The 26,864-nt window shown below is 39.3% G+C and overlaps 1 protein-coding gene across 10 annotated transcripts in view; it reads right to left on the minus strand.

The window, feature by feature from the left end:
- The window catches only part of LOC135207341 (ufm1-specific protease 1-like), a 118,687-nt gene that overhangs the window by 33,047 nt on the left and 58,776 nt on the right, over nt 1–26,864 (minus strand). For 6 of the 10 annotated variants that reach the window (XM_064239058.1, XM_064239059.1, XM_064239054.1 and 3 more), the window contains exons 2-4: nt 16,859–17,005; nt 16,159–16,350; nt 13,203–13,412 (exon numbers count right to left, since the gene is read on the minus strand). In XM_064239058.1, coding sequence (XP_064095128.1) covers nt 13,203–13,412; nt 16,159–16,350; nt 16,859–17,002 — 546 coding nt within the window. In that variant the 5' untranslated portion in view covers nt 17,003–17,005. Of the gene's footprint in view, nt 1–13,202; nt 13,413–16,158; nt 16,351–16,858; nt 17,006–23,157; nt 23,277–26,779 lie in introns of all 10 variants that reach the window. The other 4 variants (XR_010312959.1, XM_064239053.1, XM_064239052.1 and 1 more) reach the window with 3 other exon arrangements.

Here is a 26,864-nt window from a genome sequence, read left to right on the forward strand (position 1 = left end):
TTAATAAATTTAAATTGAATCTATTATTATACGTTGACCAGTAATCTACTTTATTAACTTCTTTCAAGGTTTGGACACTTGTTTGCTGACATGGACCTGCTGGTGGCGACAGCAGTCCACCCGCAGTTCAAGCCACCCACCGTTTGCAGTACATGTGGGTGTCACAAATCCTGACTGATGTGCAGGTCCAGGCCAACCTCAAGGAGAAGGTCAGAGAGGAGATGAACAGGTGGAGCAAGATCAAGCCCACCGGTAAGAAGCCGTCCCTTCACCTGTTCCCCTAGGAGTTCAGGGAGGCCTGAGTGGCTGTCTTTCTGAGGTACAACACACCGCTGCCATTGTCAGCCTATGTGGAGCGGCTCTTCAGCTTTGGGTCAGACATCTTGAAGCCCAAGAGGTCGCCCATCACCGCCCACAACTTTGAACACCTCGTCTTCATGAAGGGGAACCTCAAGACCCTCAAGAAGCTGCAGGAGGAAGAGGAGGACTGAGGAGGAGTTTCAAAATATAAACTTTTTGTGTATTTTTTGTGCTGATTTAGTGATTTGATACTTGATAGAGTAAAAATACTTTATAAGGGTACAATTGTATCCTTGCAAAGTATTTTAACTCTATTAGGGTATTACCCTAATGGATTAAAAAGTTTCTTTCCACTATTTTGTGTTTAAATCAATAAATGTATTAGAAATTCTGTTTCATTAAAAAAGCTATTAACCCTTAACGCCGAAGGGGTATAATAAAAATCGTCTCCGGTATGCCGAGGGGGTCTCGGAGTGAGCGCCAAAGCGGAAAATTTTTTTTTTTCAAAAAATCACAGCACGCTTAGTTTTCAAGATTAAGAGTTCATTTTTGGCTCCTTTTTTTGTCATTTTCTGAAGTTTAGTATGCAACCATCAGAAATGAATAAAATATCACTATCATATATAAATAATGTGATATATGATAGCACAAAAAAAAAATTTCATATACAGTGGTCCCCCCGTATTTGCGGGGGATGCTTACCAGACCCCCCGCGAATAGTTAGAATCCGCGAATGTTTGGAACCCCTATAAAAATGCTAAAAACAGCCTATTTTGTTAGTTAAAACTTAAGAAAAACCACTAAAAATTTTCATACTTGATTTTTTTAATATTTTTTTTCACAAAAAGTGCATTTTATGATGAAATTGATAACAAAAACCAGGAATTTGTGGATATTTCTTATAGAAAAATACTGTGAATGCGCAAATTTTCCGCGAATAATGCAGGGAAACGTTCCCGAGAGAAATCCGCGAATGTGTGAGTCCGCGAATCCGGAGAACGCGAATACGGGGGGTCACGTATAATTGTATTCAAATCGCGCTGTGAGCAAAACTCTTAAAAGCTAACAAGTTAATTTTTTTCGTTGTATTGTACACTAAATTGCGATCATTTTGGTATATAACACATTGTAAAACGATCAAAGCAACACAGAGAAAATATTATCACAAAATGATACATGAATTCGTAATGCGTGGACATAAAAAAAAGTTTTTTTCAAAAATTCACCATAAATCTAAATATTGTTCTAGAGACTTCCAATTTGTTTCAAAATTAAGATAAATGATTGAATATTACTATACTGTAAGAGTTTTAGCTTACAATTGCATTTTTCGACCATTTCGGACAAGTTAAGTTGACCGAATGTCAAATTTTTTTGCATATTTTTTTTTTTATATGCAAATATTTCGAAAATGAGAAAAGCTACAACCTTCAATTATTTTTAGTTGTATTCTACATGAAATTGCGCACATTTTCGTATATAAAACTCTATGAAACGCCTAATATGAAACGGAGCAAATATTCAGAGAATGCGACATACGCATTTCGGAGATCTGCGGCGGAGAATCCGCACGTGGAGAGAAAGAAAGTTTTTTAAAATTCACCATAAATCTAAATATTGTGCTAGAGACTTTGAATTTGTTTAAAAATGAAGATAAATGACTGAATATTACTAGACTGTAAGAATGACTGAATATTACTAGACTGTAAGAGTTTTAGCTTACAATTGCGTTTTTCGACCATTTCGGTAGAGTCAAAGTTGACCGAAGGTTGAAATTTTGGCACATCGTTATTTATATGAAAATATTTCATAACTGATAAAAGCTACAACCATGGGTTGTTTTTAGTTGTATTGTGCATGAAATTGCACACATTTCCATATCTAAAACTTTATGTAACGGTTAATTTAAAATGGTGCAAACATTACGACAATCGCACGAAAAAATTAATTTTTTCAGAAGAGTTACCGCTCAGACATAAGGAAAATGTTTTTTTTTTCCATAAATTCACCATAAATTGAAATATTGTGCTAGAGACTTCCAATTTGTTGCAAAATGAAGGTAAATGATTGAATATTACTAGAATATAAGAGTTTTAGTAATATATAAGAGTTTTAGCTTACAATTGCATTTTTCGACCATTTCGGTAGAGTCAAAGTTGACCGAAGGTTGAAATTTTGGCACTTATCATTATTTATATGAAAATATTTCAAAACTGATAAAAGCTACAATCATGAGTATTTTTTTTTTTGTATTCTACATGAAATTGCGCACATTTTCATATAAATACTCCATGTAACGGCTAATTTAAAATGGTGCCAATATTATGTCAAAGTGACGAAATAATTTCCGAGATGTGTTACTGATACTTTTTAGTGCGATAAGAAAGAAATTTGCGCTTGAGCGCTTGCGTAACGATTGTAAACAAAACAACACCTTGATCCTTGAACTCCCAGCATCCCCCAAGCCGCGTGATTCAAAAGTTTTCGGCTGGTAGGCCTATAAGTATTTTTCCGCAAATTTTTTTAAAACTTTTCTACGTCGACGTAAAATACGTCCAATCGGCACCCGACAGGCAATTCATCTCGACGTAAAATACGTCCAATAGGCGTTTAAGGGTTAATTTTGAGTTGTGCTTTGGTTGCACTTTACAGTAAAAGTAACAGTAGCGGAGGTGCATACTGAACAATCTTGTTTTCCATGCCAATAACCATGTCACTCGTTGACACTAAAATTAACAGTGGACCAAGAACATTGCCCTGTGGCACTCCAGACACAATATAGGTCTTAGTTCACTAACGATCCCATCCACAGCAACTCACTGCTGCCTACCTGTAATGACTACTTAAAAGCAAAATCTGATAAACTAGCTAAGGTCACCAAAAAACTCTACCTGTTACTAATCACCCATTGATCACTCACTTTTTAATGAAAAATGGTTAAATAGGACAGTACAAACAATCCTGAAAAGAATTGAAAAAAATATCTCAAATGAATAAATTGTTATAACGCTCTACAGACACAATGCTTGGGACAACTTTGCACTAACATTTACAGTTTTAAGACACACAGGTAGTGATGGGTGATATTTATTTTATATGGATAATCCATTGGTGTTCATGCATGAATAGTTGGTTAGCTATTATGCTTCTATAACAGCACAAGGCATCATAGTGCAGGAACATTAAGACTGTGATGATAGTAAAAGCTGGGACACTGATGGACTATACATACAGACAAAAGAGGTGTATGAAGTTATATGCAAAACTTATCTCCATCACAATGCTTCCCTCTAATGCCCCAAACTTCAATATAAATAAAATACAATATAAAAACCTAAAATACAGTGTATACAATGACATTATCCATTTAAAGAGTATTGCCTACATCAATCCCACTAGTCACTCATGGCACTACACCTATACAGGGTCAATACATATAGATAAGGCCAATGGATGCTCCAAAAGAAACTTATGGAATCTCAACATAATGCAACATTCATGCTTTTTGATTCTAATGACATCAAATTATGTTATGCAAATGTCCTCCCTTAAGATTCCAATCATGTAATCTGTAAAGAATAAAAAATGTAACAAAATATTTTGATGTCAGATAGCACAGGGATAACAACTGGGTAGCTGGATGATGGTCTAACCCCATCTCCCCCAAAAGTGGGGGACATTCTAGGGGAATAGACACAGAGTATGTTAAAATATTTTTATCTTTTTTTTTTTTTTTTAATGGAAAATCACAGGAATGTCTTTATGTACAATCATAGTCATATACGTATAGCAAACAAAGGTGTCACTGAAAAAGAAATTTCTTGTTTCATGGTGCTAAAAGAATTTATATAGTTTTATTGGTTTTGATGCATGTTTTTACAAAAAGACATTTCTGGGCTCAGCCGTGTCGCTCCGTGAAATGTGTCCTCTTTAGCACTATTTCTAGTAAAATATTGCTATGATACCAGAGAACTGCTAAATTGGACATGTCAGAAGTCTCTGACTCGCTCACCTAAATAAAAGGTGTCGGTATAGAACTGGGGCGAGTGTTAAACACTACCACAGCAACCCCTCCAATTAGCCTTTTCCTCATCAAAAGACCCTGAAAACGGGGAGCTGACCTATAGGTCACACCCAGCTACCCTGTTGAAGGGGACTGCGGCGTCATTCTTATCGATAGCCTCCCAGCGTTGCACGCTTGTTTATAGCTATCTGTTCTTTTTATTGGTTTCTTTATTCTTTTTCGTTATGGATCGTCAATCTGCCTCTTCACCCAAGTTAAGTACTGGTTCGCCCTTTTTCTGTATTTAGGGAGTGATTTTGCCTTTCGTTTTGCCTTTATTTAGGATTTTGTTAGGCGTCTCCTCCCGTAGCGAGCGGTAGCGAGCCGCCACTACGTCGTTCCCTTGTTTTGTACCAATTTCGAGCGGGCTTCTTTCAGTACCTATATATTTATATTTATATACTCGTAACTTATAATATTTCAGTATATATTTTCAGTATATATTTTATTATGTCTTGGGTGGCAGTTGCTTTGTCGATCTTGTTTGATCTACGTTTATTATTTTCATGATTTCCTGTTTTTCAAGGGGGTAGGCGTTCGTGCACGTTTCTTTGTTTCGTGCTTCGATGTTTATCTACCGTTCCCCCCTCCCCCCTTTTATTTTAGTTTATTTTGGTATTTTCCATTCAAGAATTCCCCCTTTTCTTTTCGTCAGCTTACCGTTTGTTTTCGTTTTGTCGGTAAGCAAGTATTTTTTCCTTGTTGCGCCCACTCTCATCGAGTGGCCTCCATTGCGTTTTATATTTTTCGCCCCTTATTTTCATTACCCCTGTTAAAGCATGTTTTTCCCTTAGCTTTAAGTAATTGATTTTATTTTGTCTATGTATATTTAGTGTTTCGGTCGGCAGCTAGCCTTCATAGGGCTTTGCCTGCGTTTCCTCGTGATCCTTTATTCGCGGGGATTTGCTGGTCACGTGATCGTCCCCCCTTCAGCCCTCCCTCCCTCCCCCTCTCGTGGGACTCCCCGTAGTTGGGTGCCGCTCTCGTTGTTTGTCGCTGACGGCCGGTCCCACCAGCTCCCGGAGGGGGAGGTGTAGTGGGTCTCCCAGGACCTTGGGCTGGGGAGTGTCGCTTCTTAAGGGCCGACCGCCTCCGGAGTTGTTAGTCGCACTGCGTTTCAGCCTCGGCTTCCGTGGATTGTTGCGCTCTGCTTCTTTCACTCCCGGAGCTTACATCCACCCGCCTAAAACATTCCCTCTCCGCATAAGGCGGGTTTAGATTCCGGCCTCTCCCGGAGTCATTGAGGGTTATGTTTACGGAAGTTACTCTTCCGTAGGCGGAGATAGTATATTTGTTATTTTAGTTTTTTGTTATTATCATTATTTTTATCTTTATTTTTATTTTTATTTTCTTTTTGCCACGGAACTTGCGAGTTCATGTGGCCGTCCCGGGTTACTTCGTGTACCCCCCTCTCCGGGTCATACAGCTCCGGGTATACAACTCCGGGTGGTTTTTTTCCTTACACAGTCCCCGGGACGTTAACATATGAATATATATACCCTTTCTTTTCTTTATAGCCCGGAATGCCCCGGCACCAAAAAAAAAAAAAAACAAAAGAAAAGAAATATATTCCATTATCCTATTAAGTGTGTGCAATTGTTCTTATATATTATTGCACTTACAGGCCTCTCAGTGTCTGGTTGCCGGCTGTAGTGCTGCTCTGCAAGATCCGTGCGGCCATGACGTTTGTCGGGGCCAACGCCCCCCTGTGCAGTGCTGCTTCCTGATTCCGTGGTCTGGCATCATGAAAACTGTTTTGCCTGCTACGACTTGGTACATCAGGCTACCTCTTCGGTTACCGCACTGCTGGTTCTATGTTTATTGTAAAAAAAAAAAAAAAACAAACAAATATTGAAATGAGATAAAATAAATGATCAATTAAAATTTCTTTAAATTAAATTACATTGATTAATCAATAATTATAGAATAATGTTCAAGGAATTTACTTGGTATTGACACATTCCTTGCATTACAGGCTGAGCAGTCTATTAAGGATGCTGCACTCTCCGCCCTCAAGATCTGGGTTGGAGGGTTTGGACGGAACGTAGGGAAGGCTCAGCCGTATATTCTGTCCCGAGATATGGCGACTTTGCTCTTCCCAGCCGGAAAATCTGCCGGATACGTCGATCCAAAAGTAGCGGCACCGATTATCAAATCAATCCAAGACTCAGTTATTGAACAGCAAGAGGCGGAATTGCCGGACCTTGAACTAGAGGAAGTCTCACTTGAAGTGGTTGAGGATTTGCCCGTTACACTAGGCACGGGTACAGGTAACAGTGTTAATGAGGCTAGCTTAGTTAGTCACCAGGATCTTTCCTTGAGTGACTCTGATTCTTCCTCTCCTTCTACTTCCAATTCCTTCATGGGTTTCACAGGAGGTTTGCCCCCTCCCAGGTTGCACTCCTTTTCTGTGATTCCTAAACTAAAGAAAAAACCTGCGGGTAAAACCTTGCTTAAAGGCAGATCAGAGACAATGCCAAGGCCTGGGCAGTCACCAGAGGTTCATACACATATTAAAACTAAAATAAAGTCGCTTTCCAAACCTTCAATCCCAAGGTCTCAAGGAGGGAATTCTTCCTATTGCCCTACCAGTCCCATTCCATTAACTTCTAGGGACCGGATACCTCATAAGGTACCGCAAGAGGGACAGGATGATTCTCCTTCCATTGACCAAGACCAGTTCAACACAAATATTCTAAATCAGGTCAGTAGCCTTGGTAGCTTACTCAGCTCAGTTGCAGCAAGGTTTGAAGAAGTGTTTAGCAGGTTAGGTGCTCAGGACTCCCTGATTGCAGGTCTCAGACAGGAGTCGGCAGTTTCGGCCCCTTCTAGTAGCTTGATGCAAGCTCAGAGCATGCCTGACGGGTCCACGCTCCCTCCTTTCCACCCCGGTAATCCCTGGAGGGTGGCTAACTTCGCTCCGTTTGTCAATGGGATGTTGACTATAGAAGGTTGCGGCACACGTAGGCTTCGAGGATTTCGAGTTTTTCCCCGAAGGTTTACAGCCTCCATTTATAGGCTATGTTAGGCTTACGGAGGCAGCTCTGGTTAGAGAGGATAAGGTCCCCAGGAGACTGTTATCCTTTCTAGAGATCAGGCTCAGCAAACATGGATACGGAGCCTAGAAGAGTGGGACTGCTCAAATACTAGAGTAACAGCTTTTAAAAGTCCTTTCACCATGTTTACAACTGATGTCGGGAACCCCTTACCTTTTACATCAAAGGTAGCAGAACTTACACTCCAGGCAGTGACTCGGGAAGAGCCCATGCCCCAGCTTAGGGAGACAGATCCCACATCTTTACTACTCCCAGGTAGGGAGGATTTGTGGGAGGACTTGCCAGCTACGTTCTCGGTAGGCAAGCTGAAGCCAGATTGTGCAATCACCTTGTTTAGTGAACGCCTTCCTAGGCTGTCAGACGCATTGATCCAAGCCGAATTTGATGCTAAGACACGTCTCGCAAGGTCTCTTAACTCCCTAGTGATGACAGAGACGGCGGCTCGGGAGTACGCTCAGGAGCTGCTGTTTAAGGTCATTGCGAAGTCGTTACTTTTAAGCATGCAATGTGACTTGTACGACTTTGCGATTGCTAGGAGAAATTGCAGGAAGCATGTTCTATCTGAGGCTACGATCAGGCACGAACCCAACAAGCTTCTAGCTTCCTCAATCTGGGGTGCAGATCTCTTCCCCAGCTTCAGCAGTAACCGAGGTTCAGAGCGAGGCATCACGTCTTAACCAAAGCATCAGGTTGCGTTGGGGAATCCCTTTCAAAAGGAAATCAGAGTCTTCTTCCTCCAGTTTTAGGGCTAGGAAGAGGCAAAGGAAGTTCCAACCTTTCCAAGTCCCGCAACAGCATCCTGTGCTACAAGCTGTTCCAATTCAACAGGTATCCCAGCCTTCGACTTCTAAGGCTCAGCCTCAGCAACAGCATCAATTTGTCTTCCTTTCGCCGCCGTCTAACCAACAGGTCTCCTCACAGTATTCAGTGTCGCCCGCTTTTAACCCGGTCTATGAGAGTCGGGCATTTCACCCCTTTACCAGAGTTGCTAGGGGTGGCAGGGCTAGAGGATCCTTTCGCCAGCGCGGAGGAGCCAGAGCCCAAGGGCGAGCTAGAGGTGCAAGGTCAGGCAGAGGATCCCGGCCTTCATCATCTCAATGAAGTCTCTCAGGTAGGAGGCAGGCTGTACCTCTTTCGTCATCGTTGGGGGTTCAGCAGTTGGGCAAAAAGCATAGTATCCAGAGGCCTAGGCTGGAGTTGGATCAAAGGTCCTCCTCCACCCATCACCTTCTATCAGGAACCAACGCAGGAATTGATGGATTACTCCAAGGACCTTCTCCAGAAGGGAGCAATCTCCAGGACGAAGAACTTGAATTTTCAGGGTCGTCTATTCAGCGTCCCAAAGAAAGGGACCGACAAAAGAAGGGTGATCTTAGACTTGTCCCATCTAAATTTGTACATTCGTTGCGACAAGTTCAAAATGCTGACCATCTCTCAGGTGCGGACCTTACTTCCCCGTGGGGCCGTCACCACCTCTATAGATCTTACAGACGCCTACTATCATGTCCCGATAGCTCGGCACTTCCGACCATTCCTCGGCTTCAAACTAGGGAAAGAAGCCTACTCCTTCAAAGTAATGCCCTTCGGGCTAAATATAGCACCAAGGGTTTTCACGAAACTGGCGGAGGCAGTGGTGCAGGAGCTAAGATCCCAGGGTATATTGGTGGTGGCGTACCTAGACGATTGGCTAATCTGGGAGATGGACAAAGGCAAATGTATGAAAGCCACGGACAAGGTCATGTCTTTCCTGGAATATTTAGGGTTCAAGATCAACAGGACCAAGTCCCGGTTGACTCCGGAGTCCAAGTTCCAGTGGCTAGGGATTCATTGGGACTTGGATTCTCACACTCTTTCCATTCCAGCAGGAAAGAGAAAGGAGATTGCCAAGGCAACAAGACAATTCTTAAAGTGCAAAGAGAGTTCGAGAAGGAATCAGGAGAGGATCCTAGGCTCGCTCCAGTTTGCCTCAGTCACGGACGTTCTGTTGAAAGCCAAGCTCAAGGACATCAATCGAGTTTGGCGTTCGAAGGCAAATGCCAAGTGTCGGGACAAGTTCGCCCGGATACCTCTGATTCTCAGAAAACGCCTGCGCCCATGGACAAAGGCCGCCAACCTAGCCAAGGAGTTACCGTTGCAGTTTCCTCCCCCGTCCCTAGTGGTGCATACGGACGCATCGCTGACAGGTTGGGGAGGTTATTCACAGCACGAGAAGGTTCAGGGAACTTGGTCACCTCACTTCCAAAAACACTTCACATCAACATTCTGGAAGCTATGGCAGTGTTTCTGACTTTAAAAAAGCTCCTCCTCCAAAGGAAGACTCATATCAGGTTGGTCATCGACAGTGCAGTAGTAGTACACTGTATAAACAGAGGTGGTTCAAAGTCAAGTCATGTGAACCACGTGATGATAGCAATCTTTTCTCTAGCAGCCAAGAACACCTGGCATCTGTCAGCTACTCACCTGGCGGGAGTCCACAATGTAGTGGCAGACGCCCTGTCTCGGTCGGTCCCTCTGGAATCAGAATGGTCACTGGACCAAGAATCCTTCGAGAGAGTTTGCCAAAGAGTACCAGGTCTAGAAGTAGATCTGTTTGCCACAGAGGCAAACCACAAGCTGCCTTGTTACGTAGCCCCCAATCTGGACCCTCTGGCATACGCTACGGACGCCCTGAGCATAGATTGGAACCAGTGGACGAAGATCTATTTATTCCCTCCAGTGAACCTTCTCCTGAAGGTGCTGCACAAGTTGAGATCCTTCAAAGGTCAGGTGGCTCTCATAGCCCCTCACTGGCCCAAGAGCAACTGGTTTCCCCTTCTCCTGGAACTAGGTCTTCGCCCTCACCCTCTCCCGGACTTGAGACTATCGCAACAAGTTCAAACGAGGACTGTGTTCGATTCTCAGGTCTTCAAAACAAAACCGAACTTTATGGATTTCATGAAGTTTGCAGGTAAGAGAGTAGGCGAGATTGATCCACAGAACATGTTGTTCTTGGAGTCAGACAAGAGAGAGTCTACGCTTCGCCAGTATGACTCAGCAGTTAAGAAATTGTCTTCGTTCCTCAGAGAATCAAATATCAAAGTAATGACATTGAACGTGGCCATAACCTTCTTCAGGTCTTTGTTTGAACAAGGCTTGGCAGCTGCAACAATAACAACCACTAAGTCAGCTCTGAAAAAGATTTTTCTTCTCGGGTTTGGTATCAATCTAACCGAGTCTTATTTCACCTCTATCCCAAGGGCATGTGCACGTCTACGGCCCATTCACAGACCGTCGTCAGTGTCATGGTTTCTTAATGATGTTCTTAGGTTAGCCTCGGAAACAGACAACTTCAAATGTGATTACCAAACCATTTTGCGTAAAAAACTGTTCTTATTGAGTCTAGCTTCAGGTGCCAGAATATCAGAGCTGTCATCTTTATCTAGAGATGAAGCGCATATTGAGTTCCTTTCCTCGGGGGACGTGTTGCTTTCGCCAAATAAGCAATTTCTAGCTAAGAATGAAGACCCCTTGATGAGGTGGTCTCCATGGAAGATTGTCCCGCTTCCGCAGGATCCATCGTTATGTCCTGTTAAAACTCTTAAGGACTATTTATCTAGGACGTCTACCTATTCCGAAGGCCCCCTTTTCATTAGAAAAGATGGTGGTACACTATCTCTAAAAGGCATTAGGCAGCAGATTTTATATTTTATCAAGAAAGCCAGCCCAGGGTCATTCCCTAAGGTGCATGACATTCGGGCAATAGCAACTTCTGTTAACTTCTTCAAATATATGGACTTTGATGATCTGAAGAAGTATACTGGTTGGAAGTCACCCTTGGTTTTCAAAAAGCACTACCTTAAGTCTTTAGAGGAATCTTAAATATCATGCAATAGCTGCAGGAAGGCCAGTGTCTCCTACTGCTACATCATTATAGTACCGTCCTTGTGTCATATGAATCTTTTCAATTATGCCAGCCTCATTAACATTTTACCTACCTCAGCAAATGCCTAGCTATTAGAATAAGTGTATAATCGTGTATAGTTTTATGTACATGCAAATTATCTGTAATTATTTTATTATGTATGTGACTTGTTGCAAATGTTGCCACATGTTTTGACTATATAGTATATTTTGTAAATAAATTGTATTTTTTCCAATTCTAAACTATTTTATTATTTCCTTTGATTTCATTAATATGATTTCTCCTTTCAGGATAGTATAGCTTGGTGTTTCTCTGGTACAATTTCACGGAGTGACACGGCTGAGCCCAGAAAAGGGATTTTGACGTAGGAAAAATCTATTTCTGGGCGAGGAAGCCGTGTCGCCCAGTGAAATCCCCCCCTTTTTTCCTTTTTTTCCCCCCCCTTGCTGTGCACCAAGCTTCTTTGCTATCGATAAGTATGACGCCGCAGTCCCCTTCAACAGGGTAGCTGGGTGTGACCTATAGGTCAGCTCCCCGTTTTCAGGGTCTTTTGATGAGGAAAAGGCTAATTGGAGGGGTTGCTGTGGTAGTGTTTAACACTCACCCCAGTTCTATACCGACACCTTTTATTTAGGTGAGCGAGTCAGAGACTTCTGACATGTCCAATTTAGCAGTTCTCTGGTATCATAGCAATATTTTACTAGAAATAGTGCTAAAGAGGACACATTTCACTGGGCGACACGGCTTCCTCGCCCAGAAATAGATTTTTCCTACGTCAAAATCCCTTTTCTGTTCTTAGCTAAATTCAACTTGTCATTTTTGGCTTTTATTTTTATTCTTTAAATATACAGCAAAGATGTAACCATTTCAGTTTTAAACTCAGACCATTACTACATATATATGACTATTACTAAGTTAAGTATATCTTAGTTTTACCAGACCACTGAGCTGATTAACAGTTCTCCTAGGGCTGGCCTTAAGTATTAGATATTTTTACGTGGTAAGTAACCAATTGGTTACTTAGCAACGGGACCTAAAGCTTATTGTCGGATCCAAACCACATCAAGAATTGAGTTTCTATCACCAGAAATAAATTCCTCTGATTCCTTGTTGGCAGAGTGGGGAATTGAACTCAGACCCTGAGATCGGTAGTCGAGCACATGACCGACTCATCCAACGAGGAACTACGAGTATTACTATATAGACAAAAAACATCTTGACTTGTGATAAAACAAAATACGTAATTGCTACACTCAAAAGTGGTAACACATCTGAATGTTCAACAACAAATTGTTTGGGAGCCCCCAGAAATCTCAAGGGTCACATTAGGTCTATACATTTCCATCTGTAATGAAATCCTTCTGGAAGTTGATATTCTTTTAGACTGTCAACTGAATTCAACAGATATAGGTGAACCTTTATTCAAAATAGTGTTAACCAATTCACCAAAGTTGTATACCAAAGGTAGCAAGTGAGGGGAGACGGTTTATCATTCTTGCAAAGGGGGATTAACATCATCACCTAGTGAATGCAATCTTATTTTCCTTGCATAAATGTTGGAAAACTTGTCATTTTAGATATAGAAAACTCATAATTTTAAATGCAAGGCTTAATAGAGCAATGGTTTGTTTGATATGGACAGGGGCAAATGATACAGTTAAGATCTAATCCATATTATGCTCACCAAAAACAAAGTACTAGCACCAAACCACTTTAAATAATGAGTTGTCTGGTTCTTAAGTACAAGGTGTGAGATTAGATTAGTAGGCAAAAGGCTTACTCAGAGTGAACAGGAAAATCCAGTAAGCCATGGATGACATTTACCATCTCTCTTCTAAAAACACAAGTTAGTACAAAGAATAAGGAATATTATGAAATTTACCACCACAAGAAGATAAGTTTCTGTAAGTCCTTCAGCAACACCCATGATTCCCTTGGATGAAACGTCTGTTTCTCCACCCATCATCACAGGAGCACCAAAATTTTTGAAGTGGTCTGACAATGTTTTCACATGATTTTTCAACTCTGCTCCTGAGTTGACATGGATAATTTTGCATGACACATCATACAGAGAATCAATAATGTAACCAACCTGAAAATAAAATAAATTCTTCAGTTCTAAAACTCTTCCTAGTGACAGCAATGTGTTGTTGTTTTGTTTTGAAAAATACAATCCTTCAGTATAACCATGTGAACAATGTAAATTGTAACAAAAATGCTAATCCCAATTACACGGAGTTCAATAAAAAGTTTTTTTTATGTTCACAACAATAATCTATGCAATAATGCATAAATAAAAGGTCAACATAAACTAGTCCTATGCTTCAAAACTACAGTTCTCTATACTGAATTATCTTCCAGCAACTGGCCTCTTTAATTAAGTCTTATAATCTGCCATCTGTTTTAATTCCTATTATTTGCTATTTTAAAACATAGACTATGACTTTTGAGGTTATCCTATAATTTTTTCTCCCTTTTTATCAATTTACTCAGGCCTAATCTACATCAAGGGCCTTAAGTTCCCAAATACATTAGAGTTGGAATAAAATCTAATTACCTAATCAAATCAATAATTTTCAATGCACAAGTCATTGTTATTCATCATGAAAGATCTAGGCATAAAATAGAATATGGGGTTTAGGCCAAAGGCCAGGCACTGGGGCCTATAAGAGCATTCATCTCTAAAAGGGAAATTGACAGGAAAAAGGTTTGAAAGGTGTAATGGTGCATACATACACATAGTCAAGCAGTGCTCGTTAGACAGTCAATGTATTGTACTATGTAGTATAGTGATATCATAAGTGCATATGTGATGAGAACTGACCTGGCAACAAACCATGCTACCAGATATTGATGTATGCCATAGTTTCTACTCCATTCAACAGTCAAAGTCTGGCAGACAGTTCGGAACCAATGCCATGTTTTAACTCTGAGCCGAACATTAGTGTTGTGGTCTTCAAATTTTTTTATTTGCAACAGACTGATTTTATGCTTTACATACCTGGCCCTATTGCACTTTTGTAGATGCTTTTGTAAAGCAACAAACTGAAAACTTTATGTACATAATAAAGACAATGTGTACAACATTTTGTTTCTCTCTCTGCTGTTGATCAGTATATTATCAATATAAATTTCCATTTGTTTCTGAATTTGTTCAAGATGTGGCAACCCACTGAACTAAAGCTCACAAAAGCTGTATTGAGTTTCAACCCGTACTTGGAGTTCCATGCGTAAATGTGTGTGTGCAGGCACAGTAATTATCATTGCAACAAGTACTACATGCAGTATTTTAATGAAGGTGCTATAACCTGGCAGCAAAGAATCACCTAATGGTGACTTGCAACATTAACTCCTAATGAATTAGTACTATTGGGTCATTAAAAATATTTTCAGTATTTGTAAGTTTCATTATTTCATTGCATTCGGGTTACGTTTTACAGTTTGTCCTGTGAATTGGAATGGTGGCAGTAAAATAAATTCATAATTGTCTTTTGCCGTTTTTCTTACACACCCACACAGAATGCACATATGTATCTTGGACATATGAGAGACTTGGCTATCCATATTTGACACCGATTCTCTCATGCTGTTACTATCGTTGAGGAAACACAGTTCATCGAAGAACCATAATGTGGGTGTGTACATGTCATCAACCCAACCCCTGACTTCTTGGATTTTTAAAGTTTGCAAAGTTCTTGCTTATACTGACAACGAATTGTTTCTATTTTCCTCTACACTTCCACTGCACTGACATGTGATCCACTCCTCTGAAGTTCTACTCTTATTTCATTAATTGCTACTGCAAGTTATTTCTCTCCTTATAAACGTCTGACTTGATATTCTACATACAACGATTCTGCCGGTAGAGTTCAACTAACATCAGAGTCTGTATCCTATCCCAGTGGTAATTTTTTTCCTTCATAGAGTTAAACCCAGCCATGTTGTCAGGTTGGTTGAAATCAAAGCAAGTCATAGCTTCAGCTCATACAGTGAACACAAAACCTCTTGAATTTTTTGCCTGGCAACATCATTGTATACCATGCCTCTGTCCTGCCAAATACTGTCAGATGCTCTGAACCATAAACATGGGCAATGTCTGTTAGTCCAAGGTGATCGCTTCTGACGTCATCAACCCACCTTTACTTTTAATATGGCTATCTGGTGACAGTGTTTGTCCAACGAACGCTGTTTGACCATGTGTATGCATCCTAACAGGAGGAAAACCTTGAACCTTGCAGTTGTACTATAAATCAAATGTGAGAAGAGGGTGGAAAGTAATATGGAAGAAAGAGAATATGAATGGAGGTACAGTAAAAGAAATGAAAGGGGGTTGCAGCTAGGGGCTGAAGGGATCCTGCAAAGAACCTCAAGTAATGCCTACAGTGCACCCTGTGAGGTGCACTGATAACACTAACCTTCAACAGTGTCATCTCAATAATGTCAAGTTTCAGAGTGCTCATATTTGGTATATTAGTCTTATGTTCCCTTCAAATTCAAAAAATCTGATATTATAAAATGTTGTACTAATCTTAACTTTTAATCATGAATGTCAAATAAAATACCCTTTATTTATGAGGGGTCATTTGCCTTTTAATGATCAAAATAATATACATACAAACACAATTTTGCTTTGAAAGAAATGCTGATATTCTCCTTAAATTAACATATCAATGGCCAGAGCACTTATCTGAAACTTAATGAAATGGAGAAATATTATTGTTACATTGTTGTGGTTAAGATTTTATGCTAATCATTAAGCTTTCAAGGGAATGCCCAACAGTTCTAATCGTATCAAAATGATAAAAAATAGATGGATTGTTCTAATAATATTTACTTACCTCAACACTTCCAATCCACTGTCTTGAACCTATGAAATAACTTTCTTTGTCTCCAATTTTAACTAAAGTTTCTTGGATACATCTATTTGAAGGGACAGGATGTAAATCAGATGTCTCAGTCACAGACCTCATTTTTTGGTCTCTAACCCATGAGCAAAGAGTCATCAATGTTCTATAACCACAGCCCCATCCCTGAAATGGATACTCAGGTTAATCGAATGTGTGAACTCTTGTTATGGACATTACAAACTAATTTCAGTGAGGCATCATATATTAACTACAAAGTAAACTGGTAAACTACAACGAAAATGAGATGAAGCAGGTTTATTTTCTTTTTCTTTTATTCCAATCACCGGCACTACTAATTTCATACTATAGTAGTCTGAATATTAAATATGAACTCCTATTCTCATTCAAGTGGACTTTTCTTTCCATCATGAATATATTTAATTAAAGCAGAAAAATTTGTGCAACTTATGCCATAGAAAGTATCCAAACACAGGAAAATAAGCTTCAACATGAAAGTGAATTCAAAACATTCATGCACTCCCTCACCATGCCTAACTTTATTTCTAAGGAGGCAAAAGTTGAAAAAGATATACTTTCCCACATATATTTATGCAAGAGTAAAAAAAGAAAATACGTAGGTACAATATAAAAATATATTTTACAATTATAATTAGGAATACAATTCACATACCCTGTCATCAAATCCATCACAACCATAATGATAATATAAATATTGCCCTGCAACCAACTGAACATCAGTTACATCATCTGGAAGAGGAAGTCCTTCATGAACATTGCTCAAGAGCCTTGTTGTGTAGTCAATCCCTCCACCCATATTCTGTAAAATGAATAAAATTTTACAGTAATCAATACAGAAGTATGAAAAATTGCTGTTAACTCATAAGAAGCACTATTTAAAACAAAAATTATAACATAAATATGAGATAAAAAAAAATTCAAAGCAAATAAAATCCAGTTAAGGACAATGCACATAAGTATTACTGATACTTATAGGGAGCTGAAATCTTTTGAGTACAAAGAATATGAAATGGTTTGCATGTGTACACTATACAAGTTCAGTACTGAAAGGTGAAGAAAAGCAAAAACAAAAAGAAAAACATATGCATATACATATGGAGACCAAAGTTCCTTACGAAAATAACTAATCCAATCAGAGGCCCAGGGCTTTCAGCGAGGGTGGTCACTGTAAGGAATCTAAGGATGCTTTTCAAAGATATTTTAGTTAACAAGAGGCATGGCATCTACAAAGACACTGCAAGAAACTGACTGACGGACCTCATTCTTTCCTGGAAGCTAAAATTCACCTCCCCTGATTTCCAAGTAAATACAAATCATTGACTAGTTTGAAATCAAAAGATCCTGCACCCCAAGAGAGAGGTCGAAACATCCACTCTGTCAATAAAACGGTTCTCTCGCCTCTTCTTTTCAGTATGAAGCTAAACAGGGGTAAAGAGGAACATTTTAAAGCCTTTGTCTTTATTTAGAAAATATAAATTTTTTTTACATTAATAATATGCAGCGCCCAGGGTGGCGAAACTTTGAGGTTGGCAAATTTAAGAAAAAAAAAACACCTCAATGGGAAGAGGAATATATGCAAAAGCAAATGGTGTAAGAAAAAAAAAAATTAAAAAAAATTGTCCCTACCTTCCATGAAAAATTGAAAATAACTATATTTGCTACCCCCTTGTGCAGCCTCTTTAACAAGACAATTGTAAATTTTACAAAGATATAAACAATTTTTCAAATTATTTTATTTTGAAAAATTATAATTATAGCTCATTCAATATCAAAAAATACAAGAAACAAGATTAGTAACAAATTCTGAGCATATTTGTAAAATATTTATGTAGGTAAATTTACCAAGAACAAAAGATACAATAACTTTTTTGCATTTATGCATGTTTTATCTAATATTTCTTTGCACTTTTCTTTCCCAAATTACATTTATAACTGACATACTATCATAAAAGAGAAGAACTAAAACCAACAGCAACCCCTTCGGTATATTTATGAGCAAATTTACTAAAAGATGTCTTGTGAGACAGAGGCAATACATCCTCCTTGAAGTCAAGATCCCATTTAACTCTCATGAGCTGCCCAGTGGATTTTAGCCAGTCTAAAAGTTGCCATTGGTGAATTTATAAGCTATAGAAATAATGGCACCTCTTTCTGCCTAATTCCCCCAAATTGATGGTGCGTAATATTGTTACTCACCATGGGTGAATCCGTCGTCCAGCCTAAACCTGTTATTGCTACTCTAGTGAGCATATCTGTCCATTAAGGGTTAAGCAAAAGGGCAATCAAAGAATAAAGCTTTCACTCATTGTGTATTATAACCTGCATAAAATCAACCTATGATTGCCTTCCATGACTGAATACATATTTAGGCAAGAAGGCAATCAAAGAATACAGCTTTCACTCATTGTGTATCATCACCTGCATAAAATCAACCTGAGTCTAAACGCACTTTCTTATTGGCTCAAACAAGTAATTTCTAGAGCTTATTCTGATGCACCAAGAAAAGACCTCAATAAGCGCAGAATTAGGGTTCATGAGGTTGGCACACTTTCATTCTCCCTGACCCCTAAGTACAGGCAGTCCCCGGGTTACGACGGGGGTTCCGTTCTTGAGACGCGTCGTAAGCCGAAAATCGTCGTAAGCCGGAACGACGCTTGGAAATATGTCTTAAACTAATAAAAAGTTATAAAAACCTTACTTGTAATCCTTTGGTTACACTACATGTTGTTTCCTGTAGTTTTATGTACAACCTGGAGTTATTTTCATAAAAGAATGCTGGTTCTTGAAGGTAAAAACTATTGTAATCCTCTGGTGACACTACATTCTTGAAGTTTTATGTACAACCTGGAGTGATTTTGCCAAATCTTGAGGGCTACAAGAACAGCTGATTACTATTTACGTATCATATAGACTAATTAAAGTAAACGTATCTTTAAATAGGCTTATATAGTATTAGTATCAACAAAACATTTCCTGCTATGAGTCAGAGGCCGTTTAATGAAACGAACACTTCTCTGTCCTATCTGTTCAGAAAATAAATGTTACGTCAATCCCCGAGACGGTGACCATTGTTGCCAAGGCGTCTCTCTCTCTCTCTCTCTCTCTCTTCGGTCTCTCTCTCTCTCTCTGATCAAATTACACTGGAACTTTGACATACGATTGCCCTAATATACGAATGTTTTGAGATACAACAGAAAATTTGCGAAAATATAAGCTTTGATATACAACGAAATATTTGAGATACGATTTTGCGATGAGTGTTAGTTGTATAGGCGACCGATAAATGGCGTTCAGTCTGTTTGTTTGTTGGTGCTGCATGTTAACACGTCGTTGTTTAGTTCGTTGTATTTGCGCCTATTTTTCGTGTTATTTTGTCTATTTTATTATTAACCATGGGTCTCAAAGCTAAAGACAAAGCAGGTGATAAGAAAAACCCAAGAAAATGATTTCGATGGAAGCAAAACATGAAATTATAGCAAAGCATAAAACCTTCCAAAGGCATCACCATTATTTCTAAACTACAAACTGATTAAAATAAAAAAAATAAAAATTAGTTTAGCAATGTTATTTCATTTGTGTTTATTACGTAGTTATTAGTGTACATACGTAAATAAAAAGAGAACAAATCGTTCCCTGCCACCCTTCCCTACCTCCTCCCCCTACTGGCCTCACGTCATCTTTCGTTGTGGTAAGTAAAATTCCTTTCTTTTTTTTTATTGATTTTATTAACATTTATTATCATTTATCACATTGCTATGTTATTTTATCATTATGTGTGTTATTACTAGTTTATTTGTGTATAAATTGTGTATATTATATGTAATTTAGCTGTGTTTAGGTGTGGTTTCATACCGCTAGAACGGATTAATACATATTACATTATTTTAAATGGGAAAAAATGCTTTGAGATACAACTGTTTTGATATACGACGATGGTAACGGAACAAATTAAATTCGTTTGTCAAGGTTCCAGTGTACTGGATAATGTCTCTCTTTGGATACTTCGATTTTGCCAAATCTTGAGGGCTACAAGAACAGTTGATTACTATTTACGTATCATGTAGACTAATTAAAGTAAACGTATCTTTAAATAGGCTTATATTATTAGTATCAACAAAACATTTACTGGCATGAGTCAGAGGCCGTTTAACGAAACGAACACTTCTCTGTCCTTAACTCGGAGCGTCGGAAGACACCTCTCTCTCTCTCTCTCTCTCTCTCTCTCTCTCTCTCTCTCTCTCTCTCTCTCTCTCTCTCTCTCTCTCTCTCTCTCATTGTAATCTAACCAGAAACTTCGTTTTGTTATTATTACTGGAAACAAGCAATGATTTTTTTCATTATTTGTGCTTTTGGACTGTTATATGTAAACTTTGCGCACCGCAAGCTAGTATGTATTCATTCGCTCGGAAACTAGTTCCGCATATGAGGCGTCACTAAAAAACATAGAAAAATACGACATAAAAAGTGTCGAAAATCATCATAACCTCAAAATTTTTGTTGTAATCTAACCAGAAACTTATTTTTATTAATATACTGTGCTAAACTAAAAAGGATTTTTATCATAGTATGAGTTTTTTAAAAGCGTCGTTAACTCAGAGCGTCGGAAGCGTCAGCGTCGTAACCTCGGAACAAGCGTCGTAACCCAGGACAGATTTTTCCATTGAATATTTAAGAAAAAGCGTCGTAACCTCGGAACGTCGTAAGCCGGAACCGTCGTAACCCGGGGACCGCCTGTATATAGTAATTTGGAGCTTTCTTTCATCCTTGCAACAGGAACTTGGCCATGTCTGAACAAGCTTTCCCAGTTTCATCTCTGTGATATCGCTCACACAAAGCTGAAATTTGGGTGTGATCCTCTACTGCTGTTGGCCATGTATGTACTTTCATTGGGGAGAGATTAATCAATCATCTCCATCCTCTACCTTTTCACCTTTCACTTGTCTAGCACAGAGGTGTGTCTTTCCTGAGGTAAAAGCCATTATGCTTTTTGTGCTTCATGGGTGTTCTTCCTTGGGTTTATCTTCCATGGCCCATCACTTATAGAAAAAGCTATTATGTGGAGTTTTTTTTTTTTTTTTTTGCAAACTTGTTACTTATGGATGGTTTCCTTCTCTTAAAGTATTATGCCCTCTCCATTTTTTTCCCGGGCTTGTTATATCCTCTTCTTGACTTCAATTTCTTTAACTTTCAAACTAAATACTGACAGACTATTTATGATTAATGGGTTTTTAATACCAAACCATGTTTTGGCCATAAAAATTCTTTTACAAAATAATCTGCAAGCAATAAGAAAAAAAAAACTGAAAGGTAGTGTACACCCATACATATAACGCTGGCCTACAGAAAAAGCCATCATTAGATGGGACTGAAAATATAAATGGAACACAGCATACAAACTTTAATCCAGGATGAGGAATGGTGAGGAGCAATCCAGTTATAGAAATTTCTTACAGAGTACAAGTAGTTAAAGAAGAAGTCCAGTCAAGAGCTAGCTGAGCTTTGGAAGCTACTATCCCTAGCAACTCGAAACTGAAAAACTCAATTTATGCTAGGCAATGTTAATTTATTTACCAGCACTGGCCTTCCAATATTAATATCTTCACTGAGATAATCACTCAAGTACTATTTATAATTACAATTTGGTCTTAAACACTTACATCTGGAAATATTTGAATCCTCTGTCTTAGAAACAAAAAAGCACTGTCATTATTCAAGACTACTTTTAAGAGAAGAGTTAAGACAAGGGCACATTATGTGTCACTTACAAATCAATAGTGAATAATAAACAAATTATATTACAGTATGGTATATTAACAGTATGGCAGGTATATTAACAGTATGGCACAAATAGTAGTGGCATCAGCTGGAGGATAGCCTCAAACTGGTTTGAAAGCTGAATGGTCATTTAATATTGCATCGACTGAGTAGTAAGTTCTATTATTATGCCCAAAATCAAGACTAATATTGACTAATGACAGTGCATTTACCGATGCAACTTTTACTTTATACTTTACTTTACATCACTGATGTAACTTTTTATTTTATTATTTTTTTTTTTTTGCTATACTTTACAAATGTCCTGATATCATCATCGTCACCATTATTTTTCTATATCGCATTTTTCCATTTGTGGGGTTACATGTGATATAAGTTACTAGTATGGGTTTTTTTGCCCCGTGCATTTCCTACCTGATTATTATCATTATAATTATCATTACATATTATTATTATAATTACATATTATTATTATTATTATTATTATATTTCTTGTACATACTGTACAAATTTTGTGTTCCTCTTGTGCTAGTCACTACTCAAATGTTGTTTCTTTTGTTTTATGATGAATGACAATTAGGATGTAGGTCTTCATCTATGCCTTCTACTTTTAAGACTAGCTAATTCTTCAACTGCTTATAGCAAACTGCCAATTATTCCTGATGGTTCTGGGGCTTTTCCATTCTCATATTTCATGGGGTTTCTAAACCTCTATAGTACGTATATGTTAAATTCTATAGTTAATCCAATGTCAACAATATTTTCACATGTATAATGAGGATTAGCTAGCTATGAAAATTAAGTAGTAATTAATTTCGATACAATGCTATTGAAAAAAATAATGAACATGCCAAGTGAGATTGTTATACATCAAGAATATAATATTACTACTATAGTACTGTGCAACTGAAAATTTTCAGTAGGCTCTAGCTTTTATCGTTCTACCAAACGGTCAATTCACGTTAAATGTAATTAAAAATTCTAATGAAAGAGGGTGTTTAACAGCTTCTATTATACATAACTATGTAGAGTGTGGATTTCAAACACTGCACAAAGAAAGAACAACAATACAGTACACGCTGAAAAATTTCCTATGGAAAAAGCAGCTTTAACTTAGTCTAAAAGCATCATAAAATTATGGGTCAACAGAACACCACATTTGTCTACTACTATTACCCAATAGGCCAAGTTGGCTAAAAACTTGATGAGGCTTGCCATTTTTCCTGCTTGCTAGCTTAATCTCAATTGGTTCACAGGCTGAGAAAATATACACAACAGTACTGTAGTCACTTCCCCTAGTGAAAAAAAAAAGTCCCTTGAAGAATCAAGTTCTTTAGTTCAAGGTTAACATGTAAAATGAAACATTGAATGTACTACATAGTTTGTGTCATATAGCATATAGTTACATCTGAGCTTTGCAAACACTGAATGGTACTTTAGATTACACCTGGGATGTTAATGAGTGTAAAAGTAAGACAGTGGAATGCATATGCCAGGAATGAACTAGCACACAAGGAAAACATCAGTAATGTTCTCCCACTGTAAAATGAAACAAATCATAAAGTCATGAGGTAGGTAGAGATTTTTTCTATTTTCCTACAGTGTTGGTGCTACTCCTCTTTTCACCCACTTTTATATCTCCCTTGGATAATCTCGTAACCTTTCACATTTTTCTACAAGCTTGAATATTTCTGGTTTTATAATTTCTTCCTGGAGACTGAAAATAAAATTATGGAGGTAGTCAGCCTAAGTTAGTCAATACAATATGAACTTTATACTTTTACATGCTGCTTTTTACACCCATGTCTGATGTCTGCATTATCAACACCAAGGACTATACCTTTGCATCTTATTTAACTAACAAATGGAAGTGAATCCTGTTATATAACTTTTTATATCAAAACTACTACTGCTAAGGAATTACCCAAGCTCAAGTAGACAACAGGTTAACTTGCTTTTGAAGATTAAATTTTCAACTATATATTTTCTATCTAGTAATATGACAAATTTTTAATCAATTTGCATTTTACATAGCTAGCAAACCTGAGGTCTTAACAATACAATATTTTCCTAGCACTAGCAAAGAATCTGTGAAATCTGGCGACTCCTCCCTGTACGAGGTGATAACTGGTCCGAGACCGCACACCCACTCCGTGACGTGCCCAGTCTTTTCCCCAACCCAGAAACTATAACAAGAGAGAGGGGCAGCTAGAGGTGGGCAGTAAAACATTAAGACCTCAGGTTTGTTATCTATGAAAAATACAAATTGATTAAAAATTTGTCATTTGTTCATATGCGGAACAAACCCTCGGTCTTAACAATAAGATACTAAAGACAGGTTAGTACATCAGGCAGTATCTAAGTCAGAGGCGCATTCACGATGCCCTCCTCCTCCTCCTCCTCAGCGACAGGTGAGAAGATCTTTGCCTGTTAAATCTTCTAAGAGTTCGGCTTCTGCGAGGGTCTCTCAATCTCCCTCACAGACCAAGACAAAGAAGCAACAACATCCCTTTCAATCCCACCCCTACAAGCCTGGGATGGGCTCTAGGGGAAGGGGCATAGGGGGTCATCGATAGAGTGGGCACCTCTCCCTCTCCGTTGCCACAGGTAGGCGGATGCCTAGTGGGCCAGTGGGCCAAGTGGCAATGGTATGGAGCGGAGAAATGGGTAGTAGATGTTCTGCAGGTGGGATATCTACTACCATTCAACTTCTCTCCCCCCAGACAGACCCCTTCTAAATCGGACATACGCCCACGACTTCCCGAAGTTCGTAGCTCTTCGGGGGGAAGTGTTGAAAAGGATGAACAAGGGGGCGATAGAAGAAGTGAAGCGTCCTTCTCCGGGTTATTACAGTCAGATTTTCCTGGTACTCAAAGCGTCAGGTGACTGGAGACCAGTAATCTACCTTTCCACCTTGGATCATTTTGTCAGGAAGAAAAGGTTCAAGATGGAGACACCTTGGACCGTGTTGGCAGCGATAAGGTACAACGACTTCTTGCTGTTAATAGACTTAAAGGATGCTTACATACAGATCCCTATTCACCATTCATCCAGAAAGTTTCTTGGCTTCTCTCTGAGAAAGCAGATCTATCAGTTCAAGGTCCTGTGCTTCAGGTTGACCACCGTCACCTCAGGTGTTCACTAGGGTCTTTGCCCTCGTCTCGACATGGGCTCATGCTCAAGGGATTTGCCTGTTAAGGTACCTTGACGATTGGCTGGTATTAGCATGCTCCAGGGAGAAACTGCTTCAGGAGAGATAGTCTTCTAGTTTTGTCATGAGCTAGGCATAATGGTAAACCTAGAGAAGTCAAATCTGGTTCCCAGCCAGAAAGCTCTTTACCTCGGTATTTTTATACATACAGCAGCGTCGAGCATTTTTGCGTTGGACCAGAGGTTAGAGAAGTTGCAGTTAGAGGCACACAAGTTCCCATCACAACCCAAACAGCCAGCTCACCAGTGACAGGTCCTTCTGGGAATTTTGTGTTTTCTGGAGAAGCTGGTCCCTCATGGTCGTCTTTCAATGGAGACCGAAAGACTTCTGGTCCCCTGCAGGAGATTCCCCTCTACAGAGAGTCCCTCTGTCCGAGGAGGTAAAACAAGACCTTCGTTGGTGGTTGGACCACCAGAATCTCTCGGTGGGAATCCGTCTGCTTTCTCCCCCTCCAGACTTCCTTCTGTTTTCAGATGCCTCTAGCTCGGGTTGGGGAGCTCATCTGGGAGACCTCCTTGCATCAAACGGTGGTTGGTGTGTGAAAGACAAGCTGCAACACATCAACGTTTTGGAGTTGATGGCAGCTTTTCTGGGGGTGAGGGAATTTTGGGAGAAGGTAGAGGGTCATTCGGTGGTTCTGATGTCCAACAACACCACAGTGGTAGCCTATGTGAACAAGCAGGGAGGTTTGGTGTCTCATCACCTCTATTCATTGACAGTCAAGTTACACCAGTGGGCAATCGACAATGGGGTGGAGCTCTCTGCCAGGTACATTCTGGGCAAGAGGAATGTGGTCACTGACAGACTGAGTTGTCAGAACCAAATCCTGGGCACGGAGTGGTCTCTGCACCAGGTCGTGGCGGACAGGCTTTTTCTGGTTTGAAGGAGGCCTATGCTAGACCTCATTTCCGCTCGATTCAACAGGAAGCTGGAAGTTTACTGTTTGGTGGTCCCGGATCCTCTTGCTCTGGCAAAGGACACCTTTCAACACCCTTGGGTCAACCTCGAGGTTTACGCCTTTCCTCTGTTTTGCCTGATCCGTCAAGTTCTGAACAGGGTAATGAGTTCTCGAAATCTCAGGATGACTTTGGTGGCTCCTCTGGGCACAAATTAACCGGCTTGGAAGGAGAGCAAAAGCAAAGGCATCTACTCTCCAAGGCGGTTAAGGAAAGACTGGGCGCGTCATGGAGTAGGAGCGCAGTTTATGACCAGCAATCACCTCACACACAGGAGTTGCCAGATCTCACACATTCCTTGCTTTCAATCTTTGATTGTTTTTAACCAGTTATCAGCCAGCACTTAGAAAATATCCTATTGTTAAGACCGAAGATTTGTTCCGCATATGAACAAATTATAATTTTACCTCAATATAAAGATAAAAATGTTAAAATGTCCAGAAAATAGTGAAAAAGCACAAGGAGCAAAGATAAGGGCAGGGCTAAGGAATTATGGCTCAAATATTTCATGGATTTACAAGTGACCCCGTAATATCTAAAATGTGTTCTTGTCATAGAAAAAATTTAAAATCTGTACAAAACAAACTGAAACTACACTTTGTTTTATAACTAGTACAATTAACCAACTAACAAATGCCTTCAGTGCCATGTGAAGTAGAAGGGGCCTTTATTAGATTCTCGTAGGCACATCATCCCAGCTGATCCCCAATTCTTCC

This window comes from Macrobrachium nipponense, chromosome 32 (genome assembly GCF_015104395.2).
Source record: "Macrobrachium nipponense isolate FS-2020 chromosome 32, ASM1510439v2, whole genome shotgun sequence".
Classification (NCBI taxonomy): Eukaryota; Metazoa; Arthropoda; class Malacostraca; order Decapoda; family Palaemonidae; genus Macrobrachium; species Macrobrachium nipponense.